Raw genomic sequence first — 11,403 nt, 5'->3', positions numbered from 1 at the left:
ATGGTTGTTTTCAAGAATTTGCCTCATAACATGAACTTAAGTTATTAAAAGTTGCGCTAACCCACGCAACGGGATGATGCCTGTTGATGGCCTAGCAAGCTTATTCTCGAGAGGCATTCCAATGATGATACTATATTCTTCTAGAGTAAGGGTTAGCTCAAACCTACCAAATATGAAAGTAGTCGTCTTTGGGTACCAGAAATGCGCCATGGCTTGTATGACTTTAGGATGAACAATGATTTGAATTAACGATAGGAGATGACCGACTTTGGCTTTCACGTGCTCTTGGGCATACTGGTCCAATTGACCCCACCATCTAAAGAGCTCTGCTTTGGGAGCGAGAATAAACTGGATATCGTCTTCTCCCATTGCATATAAACTGGGACTCGAAAAACCTACCTTAAATTTCCATGGGCTAATAAAAAGACTAAGTAAAAGTAAAGAAATTACTTTGCTTTTAAAGGAAATGGCAAACACAAGGACATGTACATGGGATGTGTGGTTCGATTTCTAACTGAGAAGGTTTGTTGAAATTAAAAGGATCCGCCTGTTGCAATCTCGCGTTAGCAGTATTTTCTCCTAACCTCGGCTAGAGAAATTCGGGGAAAAGAAAGGCAACCTCTACAACACAGTCTCGCGTTCGAAGCCGTATCTTTCTTGACACCATCCTAAATATCCTATGGCAGCTTAGGTTTGGCGGTAGGGTTGTGTGTGCCATGTGTAGTGCTAAAACATTTAAGGATGCACATCAATTTATAATCACAAAACATTATATATATAACTCTAAGCTATTAACCTGCACAAAAGAAAACGACCCAAGTCATCAAAGCATTTAAATAAAAATAAAATGGCCTAAGTCCTCAAAAGCTCTCTAGCGGAGTCGCCAAGCTGTCGCGAACTCTTTTTTTCTCGGCACCCGATCAGGGGCGGGCGCCTTCGAAGGCTAATGGTTTGGCTATGTCTATTTTAGCCTAGACTCTCCCAAGTCCACCAATTCGTGACTTAATGGTTCAAATTTTTAACTTGTAGGTTGATTTTAAAACGGAGTCGCCACTAATTAGTTTGGGGTGGGTCGATTAGAAACCCAAGCTTAGTATCAGGAGAAATACTTGCTCCCGCACAATCGAGAAATTAGGATCGGGGACTTGATTACACTAGTTAATCACTAATTCCCTTTCGCACCTAATCTTGTTTAAACCCTAAGACTTTTTGGATGCTTGAGAGATTTTCCATGCATTTTGTGGAGGAATCATACTTTTTTGGTATTTTTCTCATTTTTGGGACATAAAAGCATTTTTTGGATTTTTGATCTTTTTCTGAAAATATTTTTTTGTTTTTTCTGACTTTTTGGCCTTTTTGGGAAAATATGGCTATTTTTGATTTTTTTGATTTTCTAGAAAATAAATTATTTTTTATTTATTATTATTTTAAAAAAATATTATTGTGTATTATAATAATATAAAACGAACCAGGTCGGATCCTCGGGTTGGGTCCGACCCACTTCATTCGCCCGAGACACAGACGGGCCTGACTTAGGTTTTTTTTCTCCTCTCATCTTTATTTAAAAAAAAAGCCCAAATCATTCTTGGCCTGGTTTATAAAAAACTCCAGTTCAACATCAACCCTGCCCATGCACACAACCCGGCCTGTCTCAGGCAAAAACCCTACCCGGTTCAAACCCATGCTCGACCCGCTCTTTGACCTGGTTCACAGCCGCGACTCGGCTCGCAGAACCCTACCCAGCCACGGCCCGGGTTTGACCCGATGACCTAGGGCCGTGACCCGAAAAATCAGGAACCCTAGGGTTCCCGATTCGCGGTGTCGAGGAGGGAAGGGTTGAGGCGTCGCGGTGGCGATAGTAGCAACGAGAATTGGATGACGGGGGGGTACGATGGCGACGCCGACGTAGTAGGTCTCCTCAGTCAGGGATTAGGGCTTCGCGGAGGGGACGATGGTGACGACTACGACCTACGACTGGTAGGGGAGGTAGCCAGGGTTTCGAGCAACAGTGATGGCCAAGCAGGGCTGATACCTGTCCGTGGAGAGGGCTTGGCACAACGGTGTGGAGAATGGTGATGGCAGAGAGTGGTGGTCAGGACGGGGTAGTGACAGCGGGCCCTTAAACTCCAAATCTGGTGCGGCTTGGGCAAATTGGTCGCAACAACGGCGTCGAGGTGGTTGGGAGCGCTTGGCTTGGCGCAGGGATGGCGTCGGGCAGCATAGACGGTATCTGTTTTCTCCTTGAATCTGACCCTCCCTCCTCCGGCTTCTCTCGTTTAGCCTTCTCACACTCAGATCTGACCCCTCACCTCGGATCTCTCTCCCTCAGGCTCACCTGCTCGCGGATCTAGGTTCGCTTGTCGCCGGCCTCCCTCGATGTCTCTTGGTGGGAGGTCGTTTAGCTTGCGACCTGATCCTTCGCCCCCTTTGCTCACTCTTCGATTTCCCCCCTGAAGTCTCTTAAGGGGAAGCTCTCGGAGTTCGTTGTGTTCTTCGCCATCGTCGGGAGAAGCCTATTTATAGGTGAGGGGGTGGCCGGTCGACGGAGCTTCGATTGTCAATCTTCGCACGCTAAACGGCCTCCGCCGGCCGAACCGGCGTCCCATTCGTCGAGGTGGCTCTAGTTAGGCCGCTTGCATTGAAGACGCGTCCACTCCATGTACGCTGCCGTCTCCCTCTCCATTCCGGCGTCGTGCGTGTCCTCGTCTCCGATGCGTGCTGCTTATCCGGTTGGGGAAGAAGACAGAGGAGGAAGAAGACAAGGGATAAGGGGCTGGGCTGAGTCACGTGGGTTGGGCTAACGGGGCCTGCACGAGAGAAAATGAGGGGCTGGGCTCGAAGGCCCGGCCCGATGGGGTGCATTTGCTTTTTCTTGTTTTCTTTTTGTTTTTATTGAATTTTTTCTTTTTGTTGTTTTTGTTTATTTATTTATTATATATATTTCTGGTAAAGGATATTATATATATATATTTTTTTTTGGATAATAAAAAAATATTTATTATATATATTTTTATTATCTAAAAAAAAAAAAAAACCTAATTAATGAAATTTAGGCGTCAACAGTTCCCAATTCCACTAAACTAGGACAGGTGATTTTTAGTCTAGTTGGTCGATAACTAACCAATTGGATTGAACCGATTATTAATTTTTAAAATTTTGATTTTATTTCTTAAATACATAAAAATATCTAATTTAAATTAAAATCTTCATGGAATGAAAAAGTACCTCAATTCAAGGCATTTCGTAAGATTATTAAGGCAGCATTCTCACATGTGGCCAAGAAACCATCAAAACCCTTCCTTGTTCTTCGTTACTTAAAAATGAAGCCTATTTTGTAATTTCTTTTTCTGCCCAATGTGGGATTATGGCTCCTAGAGCCACAACCTTCTCTCTCTCTTCCCCTTGCAAGAGACAAGGCCCTCTAAGCCTTCAAGAGGCCCACGCCGAGCAAATACTCATAGAGCAGATTGTCTATAAAACTCAAAGCCAGGCATAAGCTTTAGACATGTTGTTCCTAGCCTTTTTGGTAAAGATTGAGCGTGACACACATATGAAGTGTGATCAATGCTCGCGCAAGTGGAGTTTAATTTTGTTGCACATGGAAAATTGTGTTTCGAGAACACGTGATTGGTTCCATTGGATGGCCATCGGTCCGGTTCCAACCTCCTTTGGTTCGGTCCTTGGTTCTCGGTGCCAAAAAGGGAGAATCGTTCCTTGGTTCCAAGGTGGGAATCGGACTGCTTGGGAACCGATCACCCCTACTTGAAAGGTTGGAGAGACAAAAAAGAGGGGAAGAAAGAAGAAATCATGAGACGTGAACGATCACCATGCCATGGAAGCTCTTCCAGCTAGGCCACTGTCGCATGCTGATGGGCTTCCATGAAGTAGGCCCAGGCCCATGCTTTGAACACAGGGCACGCCTCCATCTTCACTCATCTTGTGTTCCCCAATCATTCAAAGAATTCACTAAGAACAAAAGTGTGGCCAATTTCAAATTTAAAATGTGACCATGTTGCTGGGATGTGTAGAGAAGCAAACCAATCAAGAGCGACTGATTTCAAATTTCAACTGCAAGCCATTCAAGAGCGGAATGCATGTCCACAAACATAATGTTTTGAATTGGCCGATTCAAACGACTTTTGATCTAGCTTATGGTATAGCTTTTAGGGATTTTTTTTCTTGTTCAATCTGATTTTTGTCGATTTGGTTTAATCACATACAGTTCGATGCTTTGATTTGATTATCAATGTAGACCATAAAAATATCGACAATACTACAATCTACGCTGGAACTCTAGCATGAAGGATTAGGTGCTCTCAAGGTAAATGGGGATTTTTATGAATACATTGAATGCAACAAAAAAAAATGTGTGGTGTGACAGTCTAATTTTCCGCTTCTGTTTTCAATTAAATAAATCGAGCTTTTTGTCGACGTGCTTATAGCGCTATTTTCTAAGCTGATCACTCATGAGATAACTTCACTAATTGGGAATGTTATTAAAGGATTTTGATGCAACAGAGTTGAGAATTTGACCAGAAATCGACTGCTTGACCGTGTTAGTCTACAAGGATCATTTCGGCACAGTCGAAAATCTATCAAAAATCGGAAATAGGTCGATTCGATAGAGATAAAATTAGGCTTGAGTGATTCCATCTAATTACAAAATTCTCGTCGATCGGCACTAAACCGATTTTTCTGTTGTTTTGGTACCCTGTACTCGTAATTGAAACCTCGAGATTTTCATGACAATCGAGAGTCATCAATGTGTCGAAGATGTACATTGTGGCTTGGGAATAATTGACCACGGGTCAGTGCACCAAAAATTTCCAAAAACTAACCGATAGTTTAAGTTGCGCTAAAATCACATTTGATTGAAATTAACCGAGGAAATGATGTCGATTACAGAAATTAAGAATTTTCACATGTCACAATTAATCCCAGGGAATGTTGTTGCATCTTTCCAAATTTTATGGACGATGGGAATTATTAGTGGAAAATGGGCAAAAGTAACAAATTAAAAGAATAAAAAGGAAATGCCACTTTTTAAATAGGTTTTGGGAATTTATTATGAAACAATTGGAGAAAGAGTTATAGAAGTTTAAATGAGGATTTATAAGTGACTACTAAGAGACTTGACCCTATTAACTTAAGTGTTAACTTGGCAAATAGGAAAGGGGAAAAGTCTCAACAAGAAAGAAAAATTCGTAAGAAGGCATGCCCCCATGAATTTCACCTCAATTTCCATGCCATTTGTGTGGAATAATGATGCATAAAGTAGAGGGACCACTTGATAGGGATAGGAATTCAATCTCCATGGGAAAAAGCTACGAGAACCAACTTCAAAATTCGGATTCAGCAGTCTACATGGATTCCAACATTTTCTTTCATCTCATTTAGAAGAGACAACGTTGGAAAATTTGTGGGGCCTATGATGGTGATAGGTGGCCAAAATTTCCATGGAAAAATAGGCCAAAAGCTGAAGGAAACTTCAGGGAAACTTTCAAGTAATTTCTACTCTCCTTCCCACCCTTTACCCACGCATGAATGTCTGCTGTATTTTACGATGGCAGCTTCCACATTTTCCTTTCTTCCTCTTATTTTATTCTTCTCCCTTGTCTCTTTCAACGTACAAGCTGTTGCTTTCTCTTCCCTTGAACGTGCTACTCCCATTTCTGCTCCCTCTTGAACGACAAATCGGAGACTAAGAAGCAAAACAGAGCAAGGCATGAACGTGACGTTACAAAAAATTCTTGGACCCACATAAACGTCGATCGCCTACCACCATGGTTTTTATATATAGGTCGGATAGTTCGAGTGAGGAAAAAACCCCCTCACCCACACAAGAACCACACAATCGACCAAAATCCATATTTAGTTTCCTCTACCGAAAAATTTATAAATTCGTGTGTTGCTGTTGCCATCACACCACAGCACATTCTTCTGCGGTTTCGGCTCAACACCATCACCGAGAGGATCAAGGCTGGTCTCTGTGTTGTTGTTGTCCAACCTCCAATGAGAGCCGCCATTAGCTGTGATTAGATGAGTTGTCTTCTAAATCTAGACTAGGGGTTGAGTACCTCTATTAGGAATTCGTACAAGTTAAAAATATGCAGATGACGTTATATATGGATGGATATTGGTTAGGGATGTTATGATGGCCATATAAAAGCTTAGATAGGGTTTAGAGAGCAAGACAAACGTCGTGAAGGAAGATTCGGACTAGAACAGTAGCTGAATTCTGAAACAGTTTCCAGGACGTGTGTGTTTTGCTAATTTCGTAGACAATTGTGTGTTGTGATTTTGAAGGAATTTTATTTGGAAGAAACGTTTTTGACATCTTAAATATTAACATATATTTTTCTTATAATTTTTAGAAATTAAAAAGATGATGATTTTAATGACGTCATCCTCGGAACAGTAATTCGGACAGTTTTGTAACCCGTGACTTGTTATGATTCCGAGGGCTGTTACTGACCTTTAGAGGTCGAATTTCCAATTGGTTTCTTCATGAAAGTTGTTCGTTACAACTTTTAGTTAAACATACTTGAATTTCAAATCAAATAGACTAGATTTCAACCCAAAAACGAACTGATTTCGGTAAGTTAGGCTCTCTGGAATTGGACCCGATTTTTGTGCCGGATAGAGAGAATTTATGGGCCGAATCTAGAGGGATCTGGATCTCGATGTCTTCATGAAATTTTTTTTTATGTGTTTTCTAGCACGTGTCCAAATTTGAGAATTTTTTGGGCTCATACGAGTGGGTTTCTGACTTCGAATTCAGAGGAGCGTAATTGGACTGTTTTCTGTCAATTCGGGTTAGTAAAAGTGTATGCTTGTTTTGAAGTATTATTGCTATGAAATTGCTTAATTGAGACTGTGAATGCTATGTGTAACTGATTATTGAAGTGTGACATTGATCATATGCATTCACGGCATGAGATTTCGCCACGAGCCTTTGGGGCTGGGCGATGCTCCTTCGGGAATGCCTCGAGTCAACGGATGCGGGTCGCAGTGGAGGCTGGACTGATGCTCTTATATGGAATGTCGTCTAGATGTAGACGATGCCGTGCTCGACGATGTGAAGCGATGCCCGGTTATGCCGGAAGACTGTTATCTGAGCATTGAAATCATTTATGACACATGAAATGCCCGGTTATGCCGAAAGACTATTAATTTGAGCATTGAAATAATTTGTGACACATGAAATGCCCGGTTATGCTGGAAGACTGTTATTTGAGCATTAAAATCATTTGTGACACATGAATGGGTGAAAGCAAGTGACCTAATTAAAAGACGGAACTGTGCGGTGTGGTATGGGACATGCCATAACGGTTTAGTCTGGTAATTGTAGGCCCGTGTAATTATGTGACATTTATGTCCTTACATATGTATGTGTTAAAAGTATTCTGATGATATATGATCTCGATATCTTATGCATAATTTGATTAACGCTAATATGCAGGAAAGTACTGGTATTAAGAAAGTGTGAGAAATGTGATTAGATTGCATGCATGGTGTACCCTTCTCCTACTCTGGATTTAGGGGATTTACTCGTTGAGATGTGATCTCACCCCGTCGTGGGCTAAAATTTTTCAGGTCCCTAAATGGAGGAAGGCCAGGTCGTGTACAGTCGGTCGCAGTAAAGGAGGAATAGGACTCTCGCTATTTCCTTCCAAGTGATGACGGGTTTTCCGTTAAGACTAGATGTAGGGTGATAGCTCACCCTCAAGAAATTGAGAAGTATGGTAGTGCAGTAGTAAACCCCAGTCTTATAAATAGAAGCTTAGTTAGTGGGTAATCGAACAGCTTCACATTTTGTATCAGACCTTGGGGTGTTAAACTGGTCTATATATATAAGTACTGTGATGTTGTAGGTGTGGCTTGTGAAAAATAATATCCTACGTTTCTATCCCACTTTTTTGTTATATGGAGATTGTTTTACGTTTCCACATGTGCAAAATAATGAATGGGTCGGCAACAGTTCCTGGGATGTTGCAAACTTTTAAATTGACCATTGAGGGATGTGCATATGCCTGGGGTTCGGGTCGTGACATGTGGATTACCCAAATTCATCTTATGAGCAACTTATCTCATTACTCAATAGCTTAGGCGAAATTTGATCAGATGCTCACATACACAAAAAAGTACAAATTCAAAAATCATTTAATTTAAATTGGTATTACCTCGCTAGCCCAAATATAACATTTGAAAACTTTAAAAGAAAATGACTAATATAATTTTAAAAGTTATGTTAAAACTGAATCCGAAATTATCCATGAAGCAATTCTACAATAAATATATCATCACCTAAGCAATTATACCAAATCGTAAGTTTGTATTGGTGAGATAGCCGGTACCGATATCATAGAATATCCCAACCTTTGATCTGTGGAATTACGACATGTTATTAAAATGATAGGAGAGATTAACAAGACATGGAGACATGACTGTCTGGCTGAGTGAAAAAAGTTTTCATGATCACCACAATAAAAGATGAATATGATGGGGGAAGACAATGTTTAGGTATCGTATTTCCAAGCCCAATCTTAATTTTCGACGGAATGTTGACCTTACCTTTTGCATGCTAGCCTGCCAATTATTGCTATTTATTTTGTACAAGTTAGCTAATTTCTTTTTATTTGTGCGGCATCCGTGAAATCGCAAAATCAATGTTTGGCATAACATCGTGATCGCAGGGGTGGTTAGAAAAGCTTTCCATGCTTTGTCTTCATAAGTGATGGGCATCACCGTGTGCAGTTCACGTGTGAGTTTTACCCGCCTCGAGAGTGTTTGTATCGGTCAAAGAGTTTTTCACGAACTAATTTTTCGAATTTAGATGGGATTTGGCCAGTTGAAAACAGCTAATAAGAAAAAAATCACTGGTCAACGAAAACACCCATTACTTGTAATTAGGAAAATGAATTCATGATTTTTATTAGGGGAAATCATTTTTCAAACAAAACAAAATTAATTATTTTCATCGAAAATAAATTTCACCGAATATATTTCTCTCTATAAAATGTAATATTTCTGGAAAACATCGAGATGGCAACACTCCGCAAAGATTTTACAAAATTAAGGTGCCCAAATTCCAGGGACAAATCTGAGCCCTCAAGGGGTTCTTCTACAAGGCGGTGAGCTCCAGTTTCTCCGACAGGTCCACCTCCTCGTCGGCCACCGTCCTCCATTGGAATAGCCACACAAAGCTCGCCATGAAGTACTCTAGGTGCAAGCCCTTATGCGGGACACATCCTCCTTCCCACCCCAAACGGCATCATCTTTATCTCCCTGCTCCCCGTGATATCGTACGCGCCCGTTTCACTGTAATTCAAGAACCTCTCGGGCTTGAACACCATCGGGTCCTACCAGACCTCCGGGTCCCATTTCATCTCCGCCCCCATGAAGTTGATGGTCCCGTCCTCGGGGATCACGTACCCAAAGCTCCACGTCTTTCGCCACTGCATGCAGTAACAAGTGAGCCGGTGGGTGGCGGCATGGCCCCCCCAAGCACCACTGCCTTAAGGTAGTAGAGTCCCTGCAGATCCTCCTCTTTCACTTGCTTCGCCTCTTGTCCGACAACTGATTTGATTTCATCGTCGAGCCTCTCTTGAATTTCTGGGTACTTGACCAGGTTGGCCATGATCCACTGCATTGCTATGGACGTCGTGTCAGTACCGGCGTCGAGGAATTCCAAGCAGAGGCTCACCATTTCGTCCTCCTCCAGCAGCTCCAGGTCCATGAGAGTGTCCACGGACGACACGATCCAGTCGCCGTCATTCCTTTCTTCCTTGAATTTGTTCAGTTGCTCTCGCTTGGCCTTGGATCGACCTCTAATGAGCGGAACGAGGACCTGATTTCGATATTCACAGAGCTCGGACAACTCCTTCCCTCGCTTCAGGAGCACTAGCTTGCTCACCCTCGGCAAGAAATTGAGCACTTTAAACCGCCGCAGACCCAGTAGCAATGGTCGTTGAACAGCCTTGATCTGCTTAATCTGCATTTGCTCGAGCCTGTCTCCGAACCACATGAGGACCAGCAAGCAGAACAGGGCGTGCTGGAAGTGGTCGATGACCAGACGACGTCGCCTAGCTGGGACTTGAGCTTCACCGCAAGGATGTCGAGAACCCATGCACAGGCATAGGAGTAGGAATGCACATGGGAGGGATGGAGGATCTTGGCCGTGAGGTTTCGGTGGAAGAGGTGCCAGCTGGGGCTGTAGGAGGTGGAGTTGATGTTGTGCTGGTTGGCAAAGAGGATGCAGTCAGCGGCGAGGGATGGTGGGTGGTCGGTGAAGATGGCGCCACGGTGGATGAGGGCCTTGTGGGCGAGGACTGTGGAGGTGATGAAGACGGCGGGGCGGGGGCCCATGTGGAGGGTGACCATGGGGCCATGGTTGGCGTGGAGGGAGTGAAGGACGGCCTCGAGCTTTGCGAAGGACTTGCGGAGCCATAGGAAGTTGCTGAGCACTGGGAAGGTGGGAGGGCCCGCAGGAGGCTCTTCTTGTTGGGGGCGAAGGAGAGGAGGTTGACGGTGGCTCTGAGGAGGGTGACGACGGAGAAGGTGACGAGGATGAGGAGCCAGACATTCATATTTTCGCCAGATCGATTCTAAGTTTATGAGGGAGACCAAATTAAGGATTTGCAGAGAAGAGGTCCGGGATTTGTTGGTTTCATATAGAGATTGGAGATGAGACGAGGACATAGCCCAAAGAGAACGTAATGGAGTAGTGGTTTTTCCATATGGGGAAATGACATCGTTCACAACTAAAATGAAGAAATCCTTTCCGGCAGTTTTAACTTCACAATACTGAACGAGCAACATAATAACCTTTTTTCTTTAGGATGGTAATAACATGTTCATCCACCTCCACGGCTTTCATTATGGAGGAGGGATCATGAAAAGCGGAGGTAAGACGCCACGCCTTTCGACCGGAGGGCATGCCGGAGCCTAACTTCCTGTTGAGGAGAGATCCTCCGTTTGTTATTATTCTTTCAAGAGAGAATTGATGCGAAGAAGACGGTCATGTCGGTTTCCTTCCCGACCTTCTCAAAATGAAAAGAATAGAAGAAAACTTCAAACCAAAGCAGCTAATACAATTTGAGATGTTACTTCAGAATTGATTGTTACCCAATCCACTGCTAGCAGTTCTAACTTGCATCGGAATTCAACGTTATCTCCAGCTTGCACCAGAATCACAACATAATCAGAATATCCACATGATAAGTATTCTGAAATTGATAATGTTACCTCTAACTCGCATCAGAATCAAAGCGCAGTCAAATTATCCATATGATTTGCAATTCATGATTGATTCAAATGTTATCTACACCAACGGGTACCAATTTTGTTGTCGATATTTATTTCTAGAGATTCTTTCTAAATGTGTGTACATGAGTCATCACT

General features: G+C 42.8%; 1 protein-coding gene across 1 annotated transcript; it reads right to left on the bottom strand.

The window, feature by feature from the left end:
• Window positions 1-9,427: 9,427 nt before the first annotated feature.
• Window positions 9,428-10,129, bottom strand: LOC104416433 (cytochrome P450 89A2). The gene has a single exon (XM_010027830.2). The coding sequence runs from the start codon at window positions 10,127-10,129 to the stop codon at window positions 9,428-9,430; it is 702 nt and encodes a 233-aa protein (XP_010026132.2).
• Window positions 10,130-11,403: the final 1,274 nt, after the last annotated feature.

Source organism: Eucalyptus grandis, chromosome 8, assembly GCF_016545825.1.
Source record: "Eucalyptus grandis isolate ANBG69807.140 chromosome 8, ASM1654582v1, whole genome shotgun sequence".
NCBI lineage: Eukaryota > Viridiplantae > Streptophyta > Magnoliopsida > Myrtales > Myrtaceae > Eucalyptus > Eucalyptus grandis.
The sequence above is the reverse complement of the archived record's forward strand: the minus strand, read 5'-3'. Positions and strand labels throughout refer to the sequence as shown.